We start from the raw sequence: 27,114 nt of genomic DNA on the forward strand, positions 1-27,114 counted from the left end.
TATAGTAATATAACCCAACTGTTATTGATTTTATTGTGTGCATGCATGATATGAGGGTTTTATATATGTTTTCTCAATTACAACTATGGCCAAATAGAATTCTTTGATTTTCTCATCTGCTCTCTCTGGCTTCCACAGCTCAGTAGTCAAATGCATCACAATTTACCTAAAGATTTAGATTCCCAATCTAGGTATTTTCCTTCATTCCTGTATTTCCTACATTCTATTCATCTAATTCATCAGCAGGTTTTGCTGACTCTAAAAAGAAAACCTAAGTCACTCAGTTCTCTCAATTTCCACTACCGCTATCCTATTTTAAGCCATTACCATCCCTCAAATATCTTTATGAGAATGTAAGCTACATGTGAGCAAGCTCTTGTGTATTATTAATCATGGCTATATCCCCGGCACCCAGAACAGTGCCTGGCCCTTAGTAGGTTTCTGCTGTTGTGAATGAGTACATGTTGCAACAAAAGTTTTAAGTGGGTACTATTATTATTTCTGTATTATAGATAGGGTAACAGGCTTGCAGTGGTTAAATAACTTACTTAAGGTCACACAACAATGATCAAAACCAGGATTCAAATCCAGGGTCTAACTCTAGAGCTTGCTCCATTTTCCACCATGGTGCCCTACTGAACTACACTGGCTTATGCTGAAATCAATTATTATGGGTACTTTAGCTGATGTTAGGAGAAATTTTAGTTGAAATCCCCCAACCTGAAACCTTTTCCTGAGAATAAAGTTCTTGTGCCCCTTCACACAAACCTCATAGGTGCAGCATGAATTACCTTCTCCCGTCTCACCTCCCTTCAGTGGACTCTTCTCCCAACATTTTAGCTACAACGAACTCTTTTTTTCTTCCCAGCAAATGCCCCTGCCTCTATCTGAAACATTTCTCTTCGTCCATCCCTTCTGGAAAACCATCCATAATTTCTCAATTCTGAGGAATTATAACAAGCTGCACTTTATCCCAGCTGCCATCACTTTACTAAAATTACTGGTTTACTTCTGTCTTTATCATTCACTGCTGTGTCCCCAGTACCTGGACTAGGTACTTGATAAACCTTTGTTGAATAAAGGTATGAAAGGGCAAGGATTATTTTATCAATTTACAGGTGGTAAGGTTGTGGCTCCTACAGATGAGGTCTTTTGCCCTGGGTTAATCATTAGGTTGTAGCAGTGAAACACTGGCTCCAAAAACACCCCCTCCAGATCACGCTCACGAACCTAGCTCCTCACTTCCGTCCTCTCCTACCTACTAGCTCCGCCTACTTGAGTCTGCGCCGTCTCCGAGACTAGTTTGACCCTCGGGCGGCCGCCGTAGCGCGTCGCCTCCGTTGCTGTGGGAAACGACCCGGGACCCGGGAGAGAGGAAATACGTTTCCCGCCGGCGGGAGCTGCGGTTGTGGTGGCGGGGCTCATAGCTCCGCAGCACCATGGCGGACCAGCTTTATCTGGAAAATATAGACGAGTTCGTCACGGACCAGAACAAGATCGTGAGGACCTAGGACTGGGGAATGTGGGCATGCGACTAGAGTCCTGGGCCCGGCGAGGGTGGCGGGGGCCTTGACCCCTCTGCGCTTGGCCTGTTGGGGACTGGCCGAGGGGAGACAGGTCCCCACGTCTCGTGCCCCAGGGCGAGCGAGGACTCGCGGGGGGAATTTCTCTGGCGCGCGCGCAAGTCCGCGTGCCTTGGGTGGGCGTGCTGGGCACTGGCAAGGAGCAGGGGTCAAGAAGGAGAGGCGTGGAGGGAAGGGTACTGGTAGATAAAAATTCTGAGGCGTTTCTACACCTATCTGATAAGGTGGTTGGAGTTTCAAGTCCCAAGTTTTCTGTTGAGGAAATTGTACCTTAATTGGGTTAGGTGACCACTTGTTTAACCTTACAACAGTCGGTTTCCTCCTCTAGGAAGTTTGGTATTCATAGCCTTGACCTGCTTCCCGGGGTTGGAATGAAAGATCCAGTGAGACGATGAATGTGAATGGACTTTGCAAACCGTGATAATTGAGTGCCTACTGTGAGCTTGGGATATGCATTATTACATTTAATGGTTACAGCGACACACCCAGAGGGCCGTGGAAGTATCCCTAAAAAAGAAAGTTGAAGCAGAGGGGCCAAATAACTTACTTACTTTTGGTTAGTAAGGGATAGGCAGTTTTCCAACCTAGGTTAGTCTCTTTTGCTAATGCTTTGCCTCGCCTGTGTAAGTCTTAATTATTGGAAACTCAGCATTTAGAATTGGAAGACTTCAGGAGATGAGGAGCATACAAGGAAGTGACAAATGACAGGAGAGCCCAAGGAAGGATGGACGGAAGATCAAGGCTTGATGCCAGTGGATTCCAATCTAACCGTAGATACAGTAGTCATCCACTTCTTTCATTCCCTTGCCCCTGCACCACCTGTGCCTGTTAATGTTTGTATGGCTGCAACTTTTCTTAGAAGTTTATGAGTCATACACTTCAAAGTAATCTAGCTTTTGGATGAGTTTTAATAGTTACCAGTGGTGGCCACAAAAAAGGACACAATGTGAAAAGGGCACTAGTAAAACAAAGAATGTGAGGAAAAATGAGAGCTTTTTCTTTGTATAATCAGCCTTTCTTTTTAGACTCTCCCGTTAATTAGCCTTTTTAGTATTTGTAAGATAAAGATCTCAGTCGTACCTGCCCAGATGGATGGTTCTTGGCAAAACTAGGGTGGCATCTACTGTAATTTATAAGGCATAATCATCTAAGAGTGGGAATCTTTAGGAGCCCTTAGGACTGACCTACACTCTGGAATCGTCTGATGTTAAAAAAACAATTCCTCTTCTTACAGGTGACATACAAATGGCTGAGCTATACACTAGGAGTTCATGTTAACCAGGCCAAACAGTAAGTCCAATTTACTACTAATTTTACTCACATTGGAGTTGTTTGTTTTGTTTGTTTTTTGTTTTGCTTTGTTTTAAGCTTTGCAGATAGCCTTGAAGTTAGAGATTTTTTCTTCCCTTGGAAAATAGGAAAGAACACTATTTTTACTACGGTATACTAGATTTGTCTATTATTTAGGAGATAGGTGGACTTATATACAAATGTGTGGTGATACATTTACTGGATTTATTTGTAGCGTTGGCTTCTGGTTAACATCACTTTGTTATTTCAAATTTATTAAGTGGGCTAGCCAATTCTGTTTACATCTCAGGTTTTATATACCTGTTATCTTATATCTTTGTTACATTTTCATATGTGTTCCTTAGGCCCACATCTGGGTGTTACTGAAGTACCTTCATAATGAGGTCAGCAGGTGTTTGACAGAAGCTGTGTGAGAGTATAAAACTGGGGAGAACTATTTAAGTGAAAATAAAAAGGGAGTGTTCAGGATGGCACAGAGCATTGCCCTTCTTGAACTTTGCTGTACAACCTTTGCTTGCTGAAACTTGTAGTGCAACTTGAGGCCAAAAGGGAAAAGGCAAGCTTTTGAATTAACTTCAGAATTTCTTAAAGATGTTGTCTCTGTTCCAAGGGGAGGAATTGGTGAACAGGCTGAGGGCACATATATTAAGTTAAATACCCATTCAGTTCACTTTATTCCTAAAAATGGTCTGATTTTTCCCCATTCTTTGAGTCATGGGAGCTTTCTTTGAGTCAGGGAATGTTCCATGTGTCTTAGAAAATTCCTGATTATCTAGAATCGGTTCATTTGGCTTTATGTGGACTGCTGTTTGACAGACCTAGAATCTGGCTTTGACTGTGATGTTCATGCGTTCAAGACCTGAAACTCTTGGCCTAGGGATGAATTTGGACTGATTTTGACTATCTGAGATTTCTGTTGCTAATGCCAGTGCTGACCCGAACCCAAGAGTTTCAGGTAACTTTCAGAATGGACCTATATAAGCCTAATTTGTTATGGTTACAGATGTTTATGAAATAACTATTATTATATAAGCCTGTTGGGGCTTAAAGGTGCATATTGAGGGCTGGGGATGAAATAAAGTTGCCTGTAATTTTATTGTAGTTTACCTTGATTACCTGTAATTTTTATAGAATATAGATTCTGGTGGTTTGCTGGCAGTCTTTGGCATTCTTTGGCTTACAGCTGCATAACCCTAGTGTCTGCTTTCTTGTCACATGGCATTCTTCCTGTGTGCCATATCTTCACCTGGCTATCATATAAGGATACCAGTCATATTGGCTTAGGAGCCCACCCTACTCCAGTATGACCTCATCTTAACTAATTACGTCTGCAAAGATCCTCTTTCCAAGGAAGGTCACACTCTGAGGCACTGGTGGTTAGGACTTCAACATACCTTTTTGTGGGGCGGAAGAGGGGGAGAACAGGGACACAATTCAACCCATAACATACTTAAATAGTATATTTTATTTATCATCATCTATTGATGGACCTTTGGGTTGTTTCCACATTTTGGGTATTACGAATAATGCTACTATGAACATTTGTATACAAGTTCTTATGTGGACATATGTATTCAGTTCTCGGATATATACCTATTTCTGGGTCATATATAACATTTTGAGGAACTGCCAAGCTGTTTTTTAAAGTGGCTGCACTAATTTAAAATCCCACCAGTAAGGTATGGGGGTTCCAATTTCTCCACATTCTTGCCAGCTCTTTATCATCTGCCTTTATTTTAGCCATCTCCTAGTGGGTATGAAGTGATATTATGGTTTTGATTTGATTTGCATTTCCATAATGACCAATGATGTTGATCATCTTTTCATGTGCTTATTAGCTGTTTATCTATACCTGTTCAGATCCTTTGTCTATTTTTTCACTGGGTTGTCTTCTTATTGTTAAGTTGTAAAGACTATGGATACAAGACCCTGATCAAATACGTATGTGCTGCCGAAGTGAGCATGTGATCAGATATATGATTTGCAAGAATTTTATCCTATTCTGTGGGTTGTCTTTGCACTTTCTTGATGGTACTTTTTGAAGCACCAAAGTTTTTATTGTTGATGAAGCCCAATTTATTTCCTTTATCTTTTTAAAGTAAGCTCTATGCCCAATGTGGGGCTTGAGCTCACAACCCCAAGGTCAAGAATCACATGCTCTACCTATTGAGCCAGCCAGGCGCCCCTGTTTCTTTTATCTTTTGTTGCTTGTGCTTTGTATATATTATCTAAGAAGGCTTTGCTCAACCTAAGGTCATGAAGATTTACTTCTATGTTTTATTCTAAGAGTTTTGTAGTTTTAGCTCTTTTAAAGATTTTTATTTATTTATTTATTTATTTGAGAGAGAGAGAGAATGAGAGAGAGCACATGAGAGGGGGGAGGGTCAGAGGGAGAAGCAGACCCCCTGCCGAGCAGGGAGCCCGATGCGGGACTCGATCCCGGGACTCCAGGATCATGACCTGAGCCGAAGGCAGTCGCTTAACCAACTGAGCCACCCAGGCGCCCCTGTAGTTTTAGCTCTTAACAACAGTAATTATCACTATATTCAAGGTTTCTATGTATCATGTGCTTGTTAACATCTTAAAAATACTTCAGACCTCACAAGAATACACTGTAGTTTTCAAATTAGGTGTTGGCTCAAGCCAATTTTATTTTATTTTTATTTTTTATTTTTTTAGGGAGGGATGGGGAGAGGGGCAGAGGAAGAGGGGGAGAGAGTATCTCAAGCAGGCTCCACGCCCAGTGCACAGCCCAGCGCGGGGCTCAATCCCACACCCCTGAGATCATGACCTGAGCCGAAATCAAGAGCTGGACACTTAACTGAGCCACCTGGCTGCCCCAACTCAAGCTAATTTTAAATTAAGCCCTAAAATATGTAAAGAGGCACTATTTCTTCCAGGAATCATTTTGTATATGGTGTAAGGAAAGGTCCAGTTTCATTTCTTTGCATGTGGGTATCCAGTTGATCCAGAATTTTATAATTATTACCATCTGACATTTTCTAGGGCTGCCCGCCTTCACTAGAATATAAACTCCATGAAGATGGGTTACACGCTTATCACGTTGATCACTTTTCCAATTACTATTGCTATGAAACAAATTATCCCAAAATTTAGCAGCTTGAAACAACCATTTTATTATGTTCATAGATTCTTTTGGTTTGGAATTTGGGCAGGGCACAGTGAGAATGGTTTATCTCTGCTCCATAATGTCTGGTGCTTCAGCTGGGAAGCCTCAATGGCAGGGACCTGATCATCTGTGGGCATCTTTTTTTTTTTTTTTAGTTGATATAGAGGGAGAGAGCAAGCACAAGCAGGGGGAGCGGCAGGCAGGGGAGAAGCAGGCTCCCCAATGAACAAGGGGCCCAAGGTGGGGCTCTATCCCAGGACCCTGGGATCATGACCGGAGCCAAGGCAGCTGCTTAACTGACTGAGCCAGCCAGGCGCCCCTGTGGGCATCTTTATACAAATATCTGGCAGTTGATGCTGGCCATCTGCTGGGACTTCAGCTGGGGCTGTAGATCAGACATTGCGTATGTCTTTCTGTATGGCCTGGGCTTTGTCAGGGCATGGTGTCTCCAGGTGGTTGGACTTCTTACACAGCAGCTCTGGACTCCAAAAGCTAGTGTTCCAGAGCAAGGCAGAAGCTGATTGCGTTTTCCAACTAGTGTCAGAAGTCAAGCAGTGTCATGTCTGCTTCATTCTTTTGGTTAAAATGAATCACTAGCCCTCCCATGTTCAAGGGGCAGGGGATGGACTCCACCTCCCTATGGGAGAATGTAGAAGAGCATGTGGGATGGGAGATGTTGTCGTAGCCATCTTTGGAAAATACAGTATGCCACAATCATTGTATCTTCAGTGCCTGGCTCATAATAGGCGCCAATAAATATTTGTTGAGTGAGTACTAAACACTATGGTAGATATTTTCACAAATACTTATCTCCCATAATCTTTTAACAGTCCAATATGATGGGTGTTACCAACTTCTTTTAACAGTTGAGAAAATTGAGACTTAAGTGTCCTGTCATCTTTTTAAAATTTTATCTATAGTGAAAGCATTTTAAGTATCATTGGTGGCACTGAGGGCAGTGACTGGGCGTGGTTGTTATTGATTTGACTGGATTTGTTAAAGAAGTATTTTTTCATTTCTTATTTTTAGCATTATTTTAGACTGTGTCATAAAACAGTAAACCTGACAGACTAGATCTTTCTCATCATTGATTTAAACAAGATAAATTCAGGTTGTAAAAATGCTGTGAAGGAATTAAAATAGGTTAGGGAAGACAGTATAGACTATACACTGTATTCATCCTAGGGAAAATTATGGGTGGAACTGATCAGGGAAAATTAACAAATTAAAATGAGAAATATAGTTAATCATGTGTTGGAAGTGCATCTTATAAGAAGTCATTTGTTGTCATTTGATATTTAAGAATATTTTGCATATTTTGTCAGTAAAGATAAAATGGTGTAATTCAATTAGATAAACATATTTTAGAGACTCAAAAGATATACAGAAATTATTATTATTATTATTTTTTAAAGATTTTATTTTTAAGTAATCTCTACACCCAGCATGGGGCTCAAACTTACAACCCCGAGATCAACCATTGTATGCTCTACTGACTGAGCCAGCCAAGCACCCCAGGAAATTATTTTTTTAAAAGTTTGTGCAGTTTTGACCTTGTTAATATAAAAGAGAACTTGGGTTGATTTGGGGAGACAAGTGCATAGAGGACAATGGCTGTGATGATAGAGATAAGACTACAAGTTGTAGATAAAAGAGAATGCATTTAGCCAGCAAGCTTGAGAGCATCTTGGTCATGGCCCCTGCCTATCATTTCTTCTCCTAACATGATCCTAACTACCATAAATAAGCTAAAATGTTCATGGATCTGCATTACCTCATCTTCCCTAGCATAATTGCTACATGGAAGGAAACACTAAAGAGGACAAGATAGAAGAATCAATAAGAATACTGAATAGGGCACATTTTTTTTTTTAAAGATTTTATTTATTTATTTGAGAGAGAGAATGAGAGCGAGAGCACATGAGAGGGGGGAGGGTCAGAGGGAGAAGCAGACCCCCTGCTGAGCAAGGAACCTGATATGGGACTCGATCCCGGGACTCCAGGATCATGACCTGAGCCGAAGGCAGTCGCTTAACCAACTGAGCCACCCAGGCACCCTGAATAGGGCACATTTTTGTCCTCAAGGAGCTAGCTTATAGTCCAATGGGGAGGCAGATATATAACTAAGTAGTTAGAATACAATGTGATAAGGGCTATAACAGGTATGGTATAGTTTTGGTTAGAACTTAGAAGGCAGGGGTGCCCTGCTAGCCTGGTGGTGTTGGGGAAGGCTTCACACATGAGCTGTTGTCTTGATGAGGAGTAGGTAGATGAGGTCTGAGAAGAGCATTCTAGGCAGAAGAAAGGGCATACAAAGGAGCAAGGGGAAATGTAGAATGTTTCCTAAGACTGAAAATGGTGTGAATGTGGGAGAATGGTGAGAGCTAATAGGGGCCAGAACAAGAAGAGTTGTACATGTCATTGCTAGGGTGTTGGAGTCAATCCTTAGGAGATAGGGAAAGACTGAAAACTTTGGAACAAGGATATTCAGAGAATAATTCCAACTACCTTTCAACATCACTTACCAATAGGCATCTCAGACTTGACATGCCTCAAAACCTAACTCCTAATTTCTCCTCAAGCACCTGCTTTTCTCCATCTCAGTGAATGACAACTTCATTCTTTGAGTTGCTTAGTCCAATCGTCCTTGACTCCTCTTTCTCTCATACCTCAAAATCAGTCCACCAGCAAATTCTGTTGTTTCTCCCTTTGAAATATACCCAGAATTCATCCACTAATTGCTACCTCTATTGTTAACATCCTTGTCTGAGCTACCATCATCTCTAGCCCAGATTACTGCAGTAGGCTCCTAACTAGTCTCCCTCTTTCCTCTCTTGCCCCTCAACAGTATATTCTCCACACTGCAGTAGGAATCCTTCTAAAAGGTGAGATCATCTGATTTCTGTTCTAAACCTTCTGATGACTTCCTTGCTTGAAGCCATAACGACCTGCATATCTGGCACTTGGCTCTCTCTCCCCTACCACTCTTCTTCCTCTACACTTGTCTCTTTTCTGTTCCTTGGACCTTGCTTATTTACATTTTTGCCTCAGAACCTTTACATTCCTGTTCTCTCTGCCTGGAACATTTTTCCCCAGGATATCCGCATTGGTGGCTCCCTCACTTCCTACAGGGCTCTGCTTATGAAGCCTTCCCTAATCACCTTATATAAAATAGCAAAACTTGGGCGCCTGAGTGGCTCAGTCGGTTGAGTGTCTGCCTTCGGCTCAGGTCATGATCCCAGAGTCCTGAGATTGAGTTCCGCAGCGGGCACCCTGCTCTGCAGGAAGCCTGCTTCTCCCTCTCCCACTCCCCCTGCTTGTGTTCCCTCTCTCACTGTGTCTCTCTCTGTCAAATAAATAAATAAAATCTTTAAAAAAAAAAAATAGCAAAACTTCTCATGTACTTTCTATTCTCCTTACCTTTTTTTCTTTCCATAGATTTACTACTGTCTGACATATATATACTTATTTGTTTCTTTATTGTTTGTTTCTCTTTTCTATAATGGTAGGAATTTTGACTCCTTTGTTTACTGCTCTATCCTCAAGACATAAAACATAAAGTAAAATTTTGTTGACCAAATGACTTGATTTACATTTTTAAAACTTCATGGTGGTGGCCTTGTGGATAATGAATGGGAAAGGGGCGGGGCAGAAGTGACACTTGAAATTGAAACAGTCCAGTTAAGAGATTTGGGGCATGGAGTCAAGAATTACTTGGGAGGAAGAACTAATGAGATTTGGCAACTCACTGGATAGGGAGAAATGAAGGATAATGACTCCCAGATTTCGTGTGTGTGTGGTTTGAGCCAATGATGTTGTTGACAGGAATAAATGAAACCATGGGGATGAATGAAACCAAAAGGAGAATAGGTAGTAAGGTGACCAACCATCCTGGTATGCCTAGGACTGTTGGTTTTTTTGTTTTGTTTTGTTTGTTTGTTTGTTTTTTGTTTTTTAAAAATTTTATTTATTTATCTGAGAGAGAGAGAATGACAGAGAGAACACGAGAGGAGAGAGGTTCAGAGGCAGAAGCAGACTCCCCCCTGAGCGGGGAGCCTGATGCGGGACTCGATCCTGGGACTCCAGGATCATGACCTGAGCTGAAGGCAGTCGCTTAACCAACTGAGCCACCCAGGTGCCCCAGGACTGTTGGTTTTAGCACTAAAAGTCCACGTCTCAGGAAACCCCCCAGATCCAGGCACACCTAGATGACTGGTCACTCTATAAATTTAAAAAGATAGCTGACAACAGAACTCCAGCAGTATGGAAAAGGAGGAGGTAGTCAAGTCTGTGCAGGAAATGGGGCAGAGGCAGTTGGAGGGGTAACAGGAGACTCAGTGGGGCATGGGATCATGGAAGCTAAGAGAGCAGATACCTCAAGAAGAGTGGTTAACAGTGTAGGTTGAGTTTCCCTTGGAAGTTTTGAGTTTTTAGCTATCCTTGGCAGAAGTATAACATGTCAGAGACTCAGTAAATGTTTCTTGACATAAAAGACACAAATGATGCATCTCTTTTGTTATTTTTGTTAAACTATTTCCTTAAACTGTAGGTTGTTACAGGAAGCCAACTTCTGATGCTTGCTGGAATATAAGGGTAAAAATGAATGTAGGGATGTTACTAAAAGCAACATTATTTCTACATTGAGTGGCAATTTCAGGTTAAGGAATATTCCGAATACTGGGCAGTGTGAGTAAGTTGTTACATTCTGCAGTTCTGAAACAGCACTGAGTCTGAGTGAACACAAAATTGGAGTTTCAGAACTAAACACTTAATAATCATCTACATAGTGGTTCTTAATGTTTTAGAGTAATCCCTCTGAGAATCTGTTGAAAACCCTGAACTGTCTCCCCCCAAAAAACACATGTGCATTTTGCTTGCATTTTGGGGGGTGGAGGATTATAAATGGCCATATGAATCCCAGGTTAAGAGAATCACTGATCCAATACAGCCTCCTGGTTTTATACCTCAGGATTAAGAGGCCTAGAAAAATTAATTAACTTATCCAGGATCACATAGTGACTGAACTTTTTCTTGACTCGTTGTATCCATTGTATGTTATTGCCACTGTTTTAAAGCAGGTTCAGTCCCTCTTGGCTTATTATTAGATTTATTTCAGTTTGGTCACTGTGCCAACTCAGTACAAGTTGACCCCAACCTGTATGTCCTGTCTAAAGTCTGTCTTTTTTTAACTTTCTGCCCATGGGAGCAAAATATCCCGTAAAAAAAAACTGATAGACTGTCAGATTTAATATATCTAACTTTTAAGTCATGAATTAAGAGTTGATGAGGTGAAAACTCTTAAAAATAATGACTTGTACCTTTTGTTTGGAACAGGATGCTGTACGATTATGTTGAAAGAAAGCGAAAGGAGAATTCGGGAGCCCAACTGCATGTCACCTATTTAGTGTCTGGCAGTCTCATTCAGAATGGACATTCCGTAAGTTGTCAGAATCTTAGAATGAGTTGAAATATGTTTGAGCTGTAAACCGTGTTATATAACATAACATGGGAAAAAAACAGGATTCAGTATTATGGAAGTTTTAAAAGACAATTCAAGATGATGTTTATTTTGGATTTTTAGACTAAACCTAAAACTCTGCGAAGTTTGGGTAATATCTTAGCTGTGATGCAGAGACAATATCATGATTATGCAGTTTTCTTAGGCAATAAGACATTAGGAGACTGCTCTGTTAGTCCTCTTTCTTCCTCTTGAAAGTATATTGGGAACAGTGATGGTTAATTTCCAGACTGTTCAGATGTCAAACCACAAACTCAGGTGTTCAGGAAGTCCAATTTTATTTATTTTTTAACTGAGCTTGATTTCAGTTTGAGCTTTCATTTTGGTAGGCTTATGTCTGAGTAGCTGAAGGATGAGGATGTTGACAGGGGGCTGAGTTAATGCAGTGCATAGGCAGAGGCCAGGAACATCCTTATTCTCATGTATCTTTTTATAGCCCCATCTGGTCTCTGGGCATCCGTCAACACAGGTCACTGCTGTGTTTTCATCATCCTGACCACAAAGCTTTCTCAGGCCTCCTGACTTTCTCTTAGCTACTTTCATGTCCCTCTTAGGGGCTCCGGGATCAATTACTTCCATGCCTGGATGGGCACCAGAGTCTCTGCTGAGATAACTCATTCCTTTCCCTGTGCCGGACTGATCCTTGGGAACTTTGATAATTTCTCCTCTCTGGCTTCCTCCCAAAAGTAAGGCACACGTCTTCTGTTCTCACTTCCCCAAACCTCTACGCTGAAGGCTCTTTTGCTCCCACCACCACCACCATCAGGCCCATAGAACTTAGCCCAAGGATTAGGTTTCCTTCTCAGTTATTCACTAATACATGTTTTCTCTTTCCCTTTGACTTTCCCTTAGAGTCCTAAATTCAGAAAAGTCTAATTTATCAAAATACTGATTGGATTTGTCTTGTAGCAAGAGTCCCAAGCATGTGAGATTTTAAATTGGAATGGCAATTTAGTAATCTACAAGGAGAAACAACTGCTATGGGGATCAGATCCTTATATTGTATGACCAGCATTTTCTTTCCTTATTGGTAAGCTATTTGGCAAGCCAGATGATAATCAAGGTATTTGCAAGTGTAGACAGAATCAGATGTCATTATATATCAGAAACACAAAATTAAGCAGACCCAATTCATTTGCTCTCAGAAATAAACCTGCCACTAGAATCCTTTCCCCATTCATGGCTCTGGAATGGATACTGCCCAAGTTTGCATCTGAACGTCTTCTTTCCTTTTGTTTCCAGGATTAACTAACCCCCTCTGTCTCTTTCTTTAATTAGTCAATGCCTCCAATCCAGTCATGTCCATTCTTTTTTTTTTATGTTATGTTAATCACCATACATTACATCATTAGTTTTTGATGTAGTGTTCCATGATTCATTATTTGCATATAATACCCAGTGCTCCATGCAGAACGTGCCCTCTTTAATACCCATCACCAGGCTAACCTATCCTCCCACCCCCTTCCCTCTAGAACTCTTAGTAGTTTGTTTTTCAGAGTCCATTGTCTCTCATGGTTCATCTCCCCCTCCCGATTTCCCCCCCCTTCATTCTTCCCCTCCTGCTATCTTCTTCTTCTTTTTTTTTTTAACATATAATGTATTATTTGTTTCAGAGGTGCAGATCTGTGATTCAACAGTCTTGCACAATTCACAGCGCTCACCATAGCACATACCCTCCCCAATGTCTATCACCCAGCCACCCCATCCCTCCCGCCCCCGACCACTCTAGCAACCCTCAGTTTGTTTCCTGAGATTAAGAATTCCTCTTATCAGTGAGATCATATGATACATGCCTTTCTCTGATTGACTTATTTCGCTTAGCCTAATACCCTCTAATTCCATCCACGTCATTCCAATGGCAAGATTTTGGGTTTTTTGATGGCTGCATAATATTCCATTGTATATATATATATATATATATATATACCACATCTTCTTTATTCATGTCCATCTATCGATGGACATCTTGGCTCTTTCCATAGTTTGGCTGTTGTGGACATTGCTGCTATAAACATCAGGGTGCACATACCCCTTCGGATCCCTACATTTGTATCTTTGTGGTAAATACCCAGTAGTGCAATTGCTGGATCGTATGGTAGCTCTATTTTCAACTTTTTGAAGAACCTCCATACTGTTTTCCAGAGTGGCTGCACCAGCTTGCATTCCCACCAACAGTATAGGAGGGTTCCCCTTTCTCCGCATCCTCGCCAAAATCTGTCATTTCCTGACTTGTTAATTTTAGCCATTCCGGTCATGTCCGTTCTTTATCTGGGAATCATTGTATTCCTTTAAAGCAGTGGTTTTCTTTTTTGATCACTGATTCCTTTGAGAATCTGAAAGAAAAATATGTATGTTGACATATTCATAAAATTTTGAGTGTTCACAGATCTTCTGGAACAGCATCCAAGGTTAAGAATTTATGTTTTAAGGTAGAATTGTAGATTTTTATTCTAACCCACAGGACAAAAGTTCTTAATTTCAAATCTTCAGGTGGTCTTCAGGGTTCACGGAGCTTGGGGATGAATCCCCGAAAGTGCATTTAAATTGTGTTCCTCAGTGCATTTTTTTGAAACCAATCTTTCAAAATGATGTGTAACTCATAATCAGTTAAAGAACTTCTATGCTGTGGCTTGCTTAAAGAAGGCATTCTATTTCTCAATTTAAGTGGGCATTTAAATCCTGCCTTTTTAAGCAGCAGAATGGTTTTTCAAATGAAATCTTAAAATCCTAATATATAAAATATATTAAGAGTAGAGTTGCTGTGGTTGAAGTGGTTGTGAGACTTTTGGAGCTTTGTACTCACCCTCCAAACAGCCTTGCAGGGCAGCTTTGCGGAACCCTGTGGAATTACAGATCAAGTGTGGATGCTTACCTATGCTTTCTTCCTTAAAGAAAGCCCTCCTAAGGAAAGCCAGATGATTAAGCATAATGTCAGATTTTGTTCTTGTTCCTTCTAATTTCTTTTTAAAGTTTTAAGTGTTTTTATTTATTTATTTTTTAAGATTTTTATTTATTTGACAGGAGGAGAGAGGGAGAGAGAGAGAGAGAGCATGAATATTTTATTTATTTGACAGAGAGAGACACAGCGAGAGAGGGAACACAAGCAGGGGGATTGGGAGAGGGAGAACAGGCTTCCCGTGGAGCAGGGAGCCTGATGTGGGGCTTGATCCCAGGACCCTGGGATCATGACCTGAGCCAAAGGCAGCCACTTAACGACTGAACCACCCGGGCGCCGCTGCTTTTTTTTTTTTTTTTTTTTTAACTTGCTTGATTTTATACTGCTTTTTCTCTTACGTTGTAAATTTTGGTAGTTCCTAACATTATTCATAAATATGTATTTGCTTTAGCCAGACATACCAGATTTAGAAAAGCAGAACTACTATTTTTACTAATAATATGTTTACTGGAAACATTAAGATTTCTTTGCAGTTCCTTTTGTCTGTAGGATATATCTTACTAGGGATGCACAATCAGCCTGTGTTTTAGTTACTTGCAATAACTCCTCTCTGTGGTTAAGCCACCAGCTCAGTATGTAGTTAAATTAAAATCTTTTCCTACTTTCAGTTTTTAGGTTCCCCACTTTTCCTTACAGGGTAGCTACTTTAATAGATTCTGCTTCTCCTTCCATTTTTGTTGTATACATTTTTCATATATTCAAATATATATTCATATTACCCCTTTTCTTAGATAAAAGTTTTCATACTATATACCCTATTTTACACTTTGTTCTTTTACTTAACTGTAGATCCTGAACATCACTCCATAGCAGTTACAGGAAATATTCCTCATTCCTTATTACAGCCACCTGATCCTACATTGATCTACTTTAGCTTTTTCAGCAGTCCCTTTTTGATAGTTTTTTGAGTCATTTACAGTATTTGGCCATTACAGATAGTGTTATAGTAAATATGTGTTTTGTATATTTTTGCCACTTTTAGAGTTACATTTCCTAGGATTCCTAAGATGTGTATGTACTGCATTGGGTAATTGCCAAATCCCTCTCCATTTTTTATTCCCACCAGTAATGTGTGAGAGTTCCCTTCTCCACACAATGCATGTTGTCATCTGTTTCAGGGTCAGTTGCATTTCTTTTTCTGTGCACTGTCCATACCTTTTGCCTATTTTTCTAAAGGAATGTCTTTCTCTATTTTAGAAGCTATATATTAACTCTTGGTGATATGAATTGCAGGTATTTTTTCCATTTTATCATTTGTCTTTGTACTTTGTGCTTTAAGTTTATTTTTGTCATTCAAAAGTTGTATATTTGCTAGTTTTTGTGTATTATTTAAATTAATTCTTACTGTTTATAGTTAGGAAACCTTTCCTTATTCTCAGATTATATCAGTTTACATTTATCCATTTATAGAAGAATTCACCCATATTTTCTTATGATATATATATGGTTTCATTCTTTATATTTAAATCTTTGCTTGATTTAGAGTGTATTCCAAATCTGTGAGAGACAGATCCAGTTTTTATTTGGTTCCATATGATTATACATTAATTCTTATTATATCACTTACTAAGAAGTTCTCTTTTACTCACACTATTTGAGATGCTGTGTTTGCTTTTTGTGTTTGTTTTCACAGTTCTAAAATTTAGTTTTATTTTAATACATTAATACTAATGTATGCCAGATAACCTAGTGATAATAAGTTTAGTAGTTCACAACATTTTTAGAAAGCATGTAATAAACATTTATAGAAAATTTTGTAAAGAATGAAATGTTTACTATAATCCTTCTTAAAAGCCTTGGTTCATTTTGAAAGACCAACATTGAATTTTTAAAAATCAAAAGAAAGGAAAATAAGTCCTTCCCGACCCCCCCCCCCCCAAAATACATAAGAACTACTCTCTGGCATTCATATTTTAAGTGCTCATAATAAAATGGGCTAAATTTTCAAAGGCAGTTAATAACAGCGTGTACAAAGACTTGTTTCATTTGATTTAGCACCAAGTAAAGTAAGAGTAAATATGCCACGGAAGAGTCGTGTTTCTCCTCCAGCTCTCGTATTGCCCCATTCTTCCTACCAGGCCACGGGACGTCAGCAGGCATCTTTGTTGCCCCACTAAGGAATCAAAGCATTTTCATTTTAATATGGCTATTCAGATTATACTCGCTGGTAAAGGTTTTTCCTGCCAGATAACAGTGGATGTAACTATGACAGTGAACACAAGCAGGTGTTAACTTCTTTGATTAGGAATAAAGAACTCATTCAGCAAACTCAGTTATTTCTTGGTCTTTTTTAACCTGTCATGTAAATCCTTTTAATTATTTTTTTGCTAATTATAATTATAATTTTTCAGCTCATGAAGGGCCAAGCAGAGTCATGACATTGTCCGAAATGAGCTTCCCTTGTTCAGTGAAAGTCTTGGCTAACACGTCAACTTCTGTGCCCCAAGCCTATTTCAGACTGGGTCCCTGCTGGAGAGGTGCTTCAGCTCGAAGTATTGGTGATGTGCTATGACACACCTTGCCTGAGCTCAGTGCCACCATGATCACTGCGTTCAGTGGGCCTGGGCCCCACAGATAGCGGGGCTTTGGCCTTGCTGCACACTCACCCCCTTCTGTGGGCTGGCAGCACTGTGAGCTGGGGGCTGCCTTTTGTTTGGTTTTTAATTGTATTGATATGTATATTCTATCACTTTTCTTACGCAGATGGAGAAATTTTAAAGTAAACAAGTTAAAAATAAGTCTGACTTTATTAAACTGTACACAGATTTTTTTTAAAGATTTTATTTATTTGTTAGAGAGCGCATGTGCGCGCGCGCGCGCACACACACACATGCATGAGTGGGGGAGGAGTAGAGGGAGAGGGAGAAGCAGACTCCCCGCTGAGCAGGGAGCCCAACATGGGGCTCGATCCTGGGACTTTGGGATCATGAACTGAGCTGAAGGCAGACGCTTAACCGATTGAGCCACCCAGGAGCCCCTGTGCACAGATTTTTAAAAAAACATATTTATTTGTTTGTTTGTTTGTTTGTTTGTTTTGGGGGGAGGGCAGAAGGGGAGGGAGAGGGACAAGCAGATTCTAATGCCCCGCTGGATCCCACAACCCTGAGATCATGACCTGAGCTGAAACCAAGAGTCAGATGCTGAACTGACTGAGCCACCCAGGTGCCCCTGTACACAGAATTTTTAGGGGTACCCGAATGTTCCTAATTTCACATCCAAGTGTAATTGAATTACCAGCAAATAAACTTTAAAATTGCAAGTTGTATTACTGCTTTAAACACTAATGAAGTGTTATTTCCTTACAGTGCCACAAGGTTGCAGTAGTGAGAGAAGATAAATTGGAAGGTAAGTGTTTTAGCAATTTAGCAAGATTTTCCTCTTACGGCATCAATGTAGGTACCGTAAAAAATCTGCCCCTAGCATCTGCATACAATATATTTAGCTATTTAACTGAAAAGCTGAATATTCCTTTTATTAGTAGTTTCTGAAACATGTTAAAATAGGATACCACCTCTGCCTAACTTCCCATTTTTAAGACCAATAGCTGCTGACATTTACAAAGCACTTTTATTACAGGATTTCAAAACTCATGTCATTCATGCAAAAAACTATCATGAATACCATATGGAACAGCTCATGAACTGGAAAAAGACAGTAGTCTCTAAATACTGTGTTGTGTTCCCTAACGATTTTTTAGGAAGAAAATTAAAGAATGCTTTTCTAAAGTCAGAAAGACTTAATATAACTTCTAAAATAAATGGCAAGTACCTATGCCATTTAAAGGCTATTAATATTACGGTTTTATTATTTAAATATCCAGTTCAAAGGAATTTTGTAACAGGGTCCACATGATCTGGACATACGTCTCAAGATGAAACCTGCACTGTTGTACTTTGTATACAAAGACTCCTGCCATTGGCGTCGTTTTCTTACAAAATAACTCTGAGGTATTCAGGGTAGTGGAGATGTCCACTTTTGTCTTTCTGAATTCCCACAGTGGTGGCCAAAGTGAGATTTATTCATTCAGTAGATACATAATGAGTATTTACTCTGTCAAACTCTGGTAGGTGCTGGAGACTCAGTCACAGTCCCTTTCTTTGTGGAATCTAACATTTGTTCTTGTGATGTTCTTTTGTGGTTTTTTTCCTGCAGACTTAGCTGGCTAGTAGTATTTTTGTTATAGTTGCTTTCTCTGCACAGAAATTGAATTATATAATTGAGTCTTCTCAGATAGAAATTATTCTTTAATTATATACTAGAGTGTAAGATTCTTCCCTGATTGAAAAAAATAAAGAATATCATAGTCATCATCAATCATTCATTAATGTTTACTGAAAGTCCACTGGATGAGTGATACCCTCACAGGTGTTGTACTTAGAACTGACTCACCACCACCTACCTTGTCATGATGTCCCAGTTATAGACAGAAGAGTTGATGTTATACTGTGTATGTGACTCTTTGGCCTTTTAGAGCTTTTGGACCACCACAGATTGCAGATGGTTTTAATGCAGAAGGGTTTCTTGTTAAAGTCCCCACATGCTATGAAGTTTGTGTATTAACAGACTGCTTTTCCTGTTGACTTGTAGCAGTGAAGTCCAAGCTAGCGGTGACTGCCAGCATCCATGTGTACAGCATCCAGAAAGCTATGCTAAAGGACAGTGGGCCTCTGTTCAATACGGACTATGACATCCTTAAAAGCAACTTGCAGAACTGCAGCAAGTGAGCTCCTTAATGTTCCTTGTGGGCTTCTTTACGAATTGATTTTGTAAGATGTTTACACAGTGGCTGCCTCTTAAGAGTGAATGCCAAGTCTAGTAAAACCCCATTTATCTTGCAGTAAGACACATGCCTGGTTTTATTAGTACATCATAAGGTGAAAAATAGCAGCCCATACTGAAAACCCCAATGGACTCCCCATAAATCTATTCCTCATATATTTATCCTGTCACTGCCACCGAAAGGTTTGTTGTGCCCCCTCATTACTCCCTTATCCCAGTCTCTGCTTGTCTAAATCCCACCCATTTTTCAAGAACCAGTTCAGATGTCCTTCAAAAACTATTTCTAATTTGTTATCCCTCTACCTTCCATCCAAAAGCATTTGCTCTTCCACAGCCAGGATCGGGTCTTGTTCATCTTTTGTATCCTTTGTATCATTTTCAGTGAGGTGATGGACTGTAATGCACAGGCTTATGTTGTGGCTTTGCTGCTTAATAGCCTGGTGGTTTTGGACAAATTACTTAAACTCTTTTGAGCTGTGGCTTTTTCATTTTTAAATTAGATATAATAATGCCTACTTTGTGGGGTTGTATTGAAGGTTCAGGTCAGTTCCCCAGACATATTAAGCACTTACTACTTTGACAGGTACTAAGTGAGGTAATTTGAATTCATTCTACAAAGATCTAATAAGTACCTGTGCCATGCCACACACTGTAGAGTGAATATGGCCCAGTACCTGCTTATAGAACTCATGGTCCTAAGGGAGGCAATTATAGTATAGTGTGACAGTGCTCTAGTAGGAGTAATGCTGTGGGAGGATGTTTGGGGGAGCATTCATCCCCCACTTTTGAGTGAGGAGGCAAAAGAGAGAAGGCTTCCTGGAGGCGTGGCAGCTAAGCTGAGGCCTGAAGGCCTGAGTAGAAGTAGCCAGTCAAAGGAGAAGTAGGAAAGTAAGGACAGAGCTGCGAGAAAACCTGGTGCTTGTGTGGGACCACAGTCATTTTCTGTGGCGGGAACTTAGAGTGAGAGGTAGGAAATAATGAGCTATAAGACGGAAGTAGGTGTCAGATTATATGCTTTGACCGCTAGGAGAAGGAGTTTAGACTTTATTCTGAGGGTACTGGGGTGCCACTGAAGATTTTGAAGCAGATGAGTAAAATGATCAAAATTGCATTACAGAAAGATCACTTGGGGGTGCCTGGGTAGTTAAGCATCTGACTCTTGATTTTGGCTCAGGTCATGATCTCAGGGTCGTGGGATTGAACCTTGTGTTGGGCTCTGTGCTCAGCAGGGAGTCTGCTTGAGATTCTCTCTCCCTCTCCACCTCCCTGTGTTCATGTACATGCTCTCTATTTTTGAATGAATGAATGAATGAATAAATCTTTAAAAAAAGATCACTTGGCTGCAATGGTGAACAAGATCAGAAGGGACTGAATAATTGGGAGACAAAGCCATCGGTGAGGAGAAATGTAGTGATTCGGGGTGGAGATGACAGTTACCTGAAGTGTAATAGTAGTGTTGGGGGTGAAGTCATATGAAGGTTAAAAGAGTCATGCTGTCAAAACCTGGATTTTGTAATGCTTGGGGACCAGATGTGTGTGTGTATGGGGTGGGGGTGTTCATAGTGTTAAGGATGGTGGTCATGTGTCTGGATGTGTGATGGTGTCATCACTAAGAAAGGGAATATGTGGGAAGGAGTAGGCTTGGGGAGAGAAGGGAAAACGATAAATTGGGTTTGGACATGTTGAGTTTGGGAAGCCTGTGGGGAGTCCAAGCGGAGATGTCCATGCAGTGGTATAGAGTCAAGGAGAGAAATCTGGCTTGAAGATAAAGATTTGTGAATCAGAGAAAATAGCTAATTAATTGAGCCACAGCAGTAGATACAGTCATGCAGAGAGAATGTATAGAATGAAAGAGGGCAGAAAGTCAAACTCTAGGCCACAATTACTAGCTATATACCTTGAGCAAATTATTTAACCTCTCTGTGCCTCAACTTCCTCCTCAGTAAAATGAAGCTAACAAAGGTACCAACCTCAAAGGGCTGTCAAGGAATAAATGAATGAACACTTAGAATGGGGGGCGCCTAGGTGGCTAGGTTGTTAAGCATCTGCCTTCGGCTCAGGTTATGGTCCCAGGGTCTTGGGATCGAGCCCCGCATTGGGCTCCCTGCTTGGTGGGAAGCCTGCTTCTCCCTCTCCCACTCCCCCTGCTTGTGTTCCCTCTCTCGCTGTCTCTGTCAAATAAATAAGATCTTAAAACAAAACAAAAAACACTTAGAAAGGTGCTTGGCACATAGTAAGCACTATTTAGATGACGACCATTTTTCAAGGGATGGGCAAGAGAAGAGGAGCCTAAACGGGAGCAACCAGAGATGAGAGGAAAATCACAAGAGTATATGGGGTTCTAAAAGCTAAGGAAAGAGTTTCAAGGAGGGACTGATTGACAATGTCATACCTTGCTGAGAAGCTAAGTAAAATAGGAACTGAAAAGTGTTCATTGGATTTAGTGTTAAGAGGGTTTTCAGTGGAGTGACTGGATTCTGGTCAACTGAGTAAATGGGAGCATGAGAAAGTGAGACAGCAAATATGAAAAACTCTTTCCAGGAAATTTGACTGTAAAATGGAGGAAAAAGAGGTAGCTAAAGAGGAATTGAGACTAAGGGAGGGTCTATCCATTTTTAAAGTTGAGAATGCCTTGAACTTGTACTGTTAGGAAAGAGCCATAAAAGAAGAAATGGTTGAAACTACTGGGGAAGATGGGATAACTGATAGAACCAGGTCCTTGAGATGAAATAGATGTAGACTTTCCAAACATAGTTTCTGGAAGTTCCATGAGAATAGGAATTGTGTCTATTTTGTACCCAAAATGGTGCCTAGCGAATGGTAAGCATTCAATAAGTAATTACTGAGTGAATTAATGATAGGCAATAGTTCTTTTATTCTACAGCTCAAAACCTTAAGTATAATAGGCATACAAATATTTATTAAATAAATAAATATAATTACATAGCTAAAGAGTCATCATTTATAAGTGGTGTTTTTTAGGGAAGGATCATAAGAAAAGATGAATACCCTGATATGTTTATGTAAATTACATTATTAGATTCCAAAAATAACCTATATTTAAATGTACTTATGGCATGTGAAGCTCTAAAAATCAGTTCTTCTGTTGTATCTAATTAAGTAAGTAAACAAGAATAAAGGTGACTCAAAAGTTCAAAATGAAATTTGCTCAGGGACCACTAAAGTAAACATGGCAAGTAGAAATGTGGCAATAGGAAGCACTTTAATGAAACTTTACTTAAATATTTAAAGTATCGTGGGTAGAAATGTGAAGAATTTATCTCCAATAAAGAAGTTTGTATTTGGTCCTGAGAATTATGGGCCAGCTGAGATCTGACTCATTGTTTCATGTGTTTTAAGAAGTGCTATGACAGGAAGAAAATTGAAATTTTAGGACTGAGCAGATTCTTCTCTCTTCGGACATGTTCCCAGCCTAACTTGGTCTCTTCCTTATTGCCAATTTCTGGTCCTGACCCTAAGGTGTGGAATGTAGACCAAATGGAGAAAGAGTTTTCTCAGGGCCAACTTTAGATGTTGACAATGAGATAAAACATTGCTCTTTTCCTTGTACATGGAAGCACTGCAAGGCTAGAGAGGAAGACTAGTGGGTGAAAGGAAATTATTTCCGTCTATTCTTAACTCTGATGCACAAAATATCTGTGTTAGTGTGGGGTTTTCTGAAGTGGACCGTAGTAAATCAGTAGAAGATTTTTGGAGCTATACACTCTAGGTTTGAGGCTGTTCAGTCTGAAGTTACTTCTGAAATTAAAGGATTTATCAGAGACTTTTTTCTTAGGCTAGTTATTCTAGCAGTTAATGTTGAAGTTGTGCCTGGTTGATCTCCTAGGTAATTACTATTACCACATCGTTTCTTTCTTAACCTCCATCTTCTCCTATCCCAAGAGAGGGAAACCAGAAGTCTTCACTTCCAGGGACTTCAGTTATCATTCTTTCACTAGTATTTCTGTGTGCCAGGTCTCGTACTGCGTACCTAAAATACAAAAGATGAATAATGCCCTTCCCTACATCCAAGGAGCTCTCAGCAACCCCCAGTAAGCTAAAGACTGGGGGAAATCAAATGTTGTTCTTTGTAAGAAAAGTGAGGGAACTTTGCTTTAAGCACAGCTGTGATTTGTGTGAAACAGGCACATCTACAATGATTATAGAAAAAGAGATGAATGTTCCCTTTAATATGCCATGCATACTGTGCCAAATTTCACTTGGTTTTGGGCATACTTGTCTGGTGCTGTTAGTTGGTATAATTAGAAATTATTAACAAATGACAGTGAAGGACCACCAGTCATACGAACCAATGGCTTTGTTCCTAGCTTCTTCCTTGTTTTAAAGCATGATCCACTCTGGCCAGGAGAGTTGCCAGAAAATTTGTTAATATTTAAAGCTCATAATTTTGGTTCAGTCAATATTTATTGCATATGTAGTCCTATAAGTTGAAGGTCTTTAAAAACAAGAGATAATCATTTGACTTCCCAAGGATGGTGAGATTACTAATCTTTTGTTATTTTTTGGTGTTTTCTTTTTGTTTTGAATTAAGATGCTCTGTTCAAGAAAGTAAAGATATTTAATATGGTACGATGGAAGACATCGGATTCCAGTCCTGGTTCTATTACTAACTAAATATATAATCTAGGGCAAGTCCCTCAGTGTCTCTCCAATACTTGTTTTATATCTGAGAGTTTTGTACAAAATAATTTCTAAAATCCATTTTAGTTCTGAAATTTTCTAACTTAATAGTATTAGAGTTAGAAAGTATTGTGTGGAAGAAGCAAGACTTTGAAATTAATGTAACATTTGTGACCTCAGGTTTAGTGCCATACAGTGTGCAGCTGCGGTCCCCAGAGCTGCTGCTGAATCCTCGTCTTCTGAAAAGTTTGAGCAGTCAAATCTTCAAGTATCAAGTGAGACACCAGCCAATAATGAGTTGACAACCAATGGTCATAGTCTACCTACCTCCAAACAGATTTTCCAACAGCCCAAAGGGATAATGGGAATGTTTGCCTCTAAAGCTGCTTCTAAAACCCAAGATGTCAACAAGGAAACCAAAACAGAGACTAAAGAGGTAACAAATGTAAGTCTTTAAAGATATGTCTTGATAGCTCAGAATGGGTAATGGAAAAGCATTAGAGTTCCAATGGTAGTAGATTAATCACATAATGTTCTAATGTATAATAATATGTTCTAGTTTTTCTACTTTAGTCTGAATCCTTTAATTCTTGATATTTTCATCTGAAATAGTCCTTTTTCTTTCGATAATGCTTCTCATCAAGCCTTGGATTCTCCTGTAAAATGGCCCTGTACACATTGCAAGATTGTTGTGCAAGCCAAATAATGCATATGAGAACATTTGAAAATTACAAAGTTCAAGGAATTGTATATTAACAGTACGTCATTTTGGGAACATCTTATATTCTGAGCTTTACCATGTATGCCTTTCTTCTTAGTATATTTAACATTCTCGTTCTGTTTTATGAATTTTTGTTTTTTTCTTTAGCTGTTTCCCTTAGTTTTTTATTCACTCATCTGAAGCAACTTAAATAGTCTCCTTAAAACACTATTTAAAAATACTCCAGAAAGGCATAATTATTGTTATTATTGTTATTACCTTCATTGTGATTTTACAACTTCCACTTTGGGAAAGGAAAGGGGAGTGGAAGGAAAACACTAACATTTATGGAACTACTGTGTGCCATACTTTGATCTTTGCTCAAATCCTCTGACAGTTCATTGAGGGAGGGATCTCTGTTTTGTATGTGTACTCAAAAACTGAGCGCTAGACTTGTTGAGTGATTTGCCTGGATATCAGATTGCTATTAAGTGGCGCAACCAGTGTTCAAATCCACTTCTGATTATTACAAATGTAACGTTTTGGAGGTTCTCCCTCCCTCTCAGTGTGTACCATACTGCCTCTGATCTGTTTTAATTCTATCAAACTAAGTAGTTTTTTAATATACTCAAAAGTTTAGACACATTTATGGATAGTAAGTCTGTAAGAACAATGAGCAAGTAAGCTTTGGAGATAAACATCAGATACTCTGGTCTGGATTTGTTCTTACATCTAATGCCGACACATTTTCCATGATTTTTTTTTTTTTTTTTAAAGATTTTATTTATTTGACAGAGAGAGACATAGCGAGAGAGGGAACACAAGCAGGGGGAGTGGGAGAGGGAGAAGCAGGCTTCCCGCAGAGCAGGGAGCCCGATGCGGGGCTCGATCCCAGGACCCTGGGACCATGACCTGAGCCGAAGGCAGACGCTTAACGACTGAGCCACCCAGGCGCCCCCATTTTCCATGATTATATAGAGATTGTGCCATCATGACGGTGTGCCCTGCTATTGAAGAGATTAAAACTGCTACTTGAAGAACAACCTTAGACACTAGAAAAAAATGATGTGTGTTTTCTGCTTTTAGGTATCCACAGGCAACAAGGCACCAGGGAAAGGGAATGTGATGAGCAATTTTTTTGGAAAAGCTGCTATGAGTAAGCATGTTTTTACCATTCCTTTGATTAATACATGAATGTTAATATAATAACATATTTGAGGTGAAAGCCACCTTGTTCAGTTTTTATCCATCTGGTATATCATGCAGCCTTCCTGCATCCTAACATAAATTTGCAGTCTACTGACCAAATATTGAATGGAAGTAACCCCACTGGAACAGTGGATTTTATGGGTGAGCTGGGTTCAGTTTAGATCTCTTGTAGGGTGGTTTACTACTCCTGTTTTTACTTCCTGCCTTGGAAAGAGAATTTATTATTTGCTTCATAGGGCTCTTGAAAATGGGTGACAAAATATAAGGGAGGCTGCTTGGTTATACAGTATGGTGTTGAGGTTAATATCCTAGGTGCTGGGCTCAGGTTCGCCTCGTATGACAATTATTAATTATTACCCCTGTCTCCCAGGGGGCTGCATAAACAAATCTTCGGCTTTCTGGAGTTATTTTTTATAGATTACTCATGATAATGAACTAGACCTCAGTATGAATTAGAAGGACCCGGGAGGTAGTGGCCACTTAAAAATAATACTTTTTGAGAAAGCAAAATCGCCTTTATTTAAAAATTTTATTTAAATAAGAATTCTTTCATATGGAAAGAACCAGTAGTCACATATTTTCATACTTCTCATACTAAGTACACATCCCCTGAGGGTATGTGGCATAATACCAGAAAGAATTCAGGAGCCACGGGATAATTATGGCACACTTTCTTGGAGCATCAGTTTTACAAAGATCTTGTGGGAAGGCGTTTTGTTACATGCCTATGCAAGCAAAATTAGTCAGAATTCTCTTTCCCATGATGGTCAAATTAGTGGTTGAAGGAGGCTTTGGAGTGATAGTGTTTATTTGCCAAAAAGCTATCACAAAAAGTTTTTGTGTTCTGAAAATAGATGGAAAATTTGATACTTTTCAGGTTATTGAGAAGCACATTGTGTTGTTGCAGGCGGAGTGCACAAGGAGGGCTCCCAACTTCTGTGAAAATAGATGGTGGCTAATGTCACTGGCCTGCATGGCTGGTACTGGGCCACGGAACCAAATCAGATTGTGTGGTTTCTTGGTGACTTTTAGGGCCACATTTTTATTTGTTTTGTTTTATTTGTTGTTTTTTGGTGCATTTGTAATCAGTGAATTTAAACATTTTTATTATTTCTAAAATATATAAGCCATGACTATTTGCTAGTCATAAAAAAAAAATCAAGCTATACAGAAGTATACACTTGTTTATTTAGGAAATATTTATTGAGCAACTACTGTGTACTTGGAACTATTATGCATGGTGATACAAAGGAGAAAATGTAGGCAAGTGAGATCTCTGCCCTCATG

The 27,114-nt window shown here is 39.7% G+C and overlaps 1 protein-coding gene across 1 annotated transcript in view; it reads left to right on the forward strand.

Annotated features, from left to right (window-relative positions):
* The first annotated feature begins 1,381 nt into the window (after positions 1 to 1,381).
* POLD3 (DNA polymerase delta 3, accessory subunit) overlaps positions 1,382 to 27,114 on the forward strand; it is a 45,372-nt gene continuing 19,639 nt past the window's right edge. Inside the window, exons 1-7 of the mRNA XM_021704674.1 lie at positions 1,382 to 1,499; positions 2,818 to 2,873; positions 11,359 to 11,461; positions 17,804 to 17,843; positions 19,086 to 19,218; positions 24,099 to 24,363; positions 25,705 to 25,774. Coding sequence (XP_021560349.1) covers positions 1,440 to 1,499; positions 2,818 to 2,873; positions 11,359 to 11,461; positions 17,804 to 17,843; positions 19,086 to 19,218; positions 24,099 to 24,363; positions 25,705 to 25,774 — 727 coding nt within the window. The 5' untranslated portion in view covers positions 1,382 to 1,439. The remainder of the gene's footprint in view (positions 1,500 to 2,817; positions 2,874 to 11,358; positions 11,462 to 17,803; positions 17,844 to 19,085; positions 19,219 to 24,098; positions 24,364 to 25,704; positions 25,775 to 27,114) is intronic.

This window comes from Neomonachus schauinslandi, chromosome 11 (assembly GCF_002201575.2).
Source record: "Neomonachus schauinslandi chromosome 11, ASM220157v2, whole genome shotgun sequence".
NCBI lineage: Eukaryota > Metazoa > Chordata > Mammalia > Carnivora > Phocidae > Neomonachus > Neomonachus schauinslandi.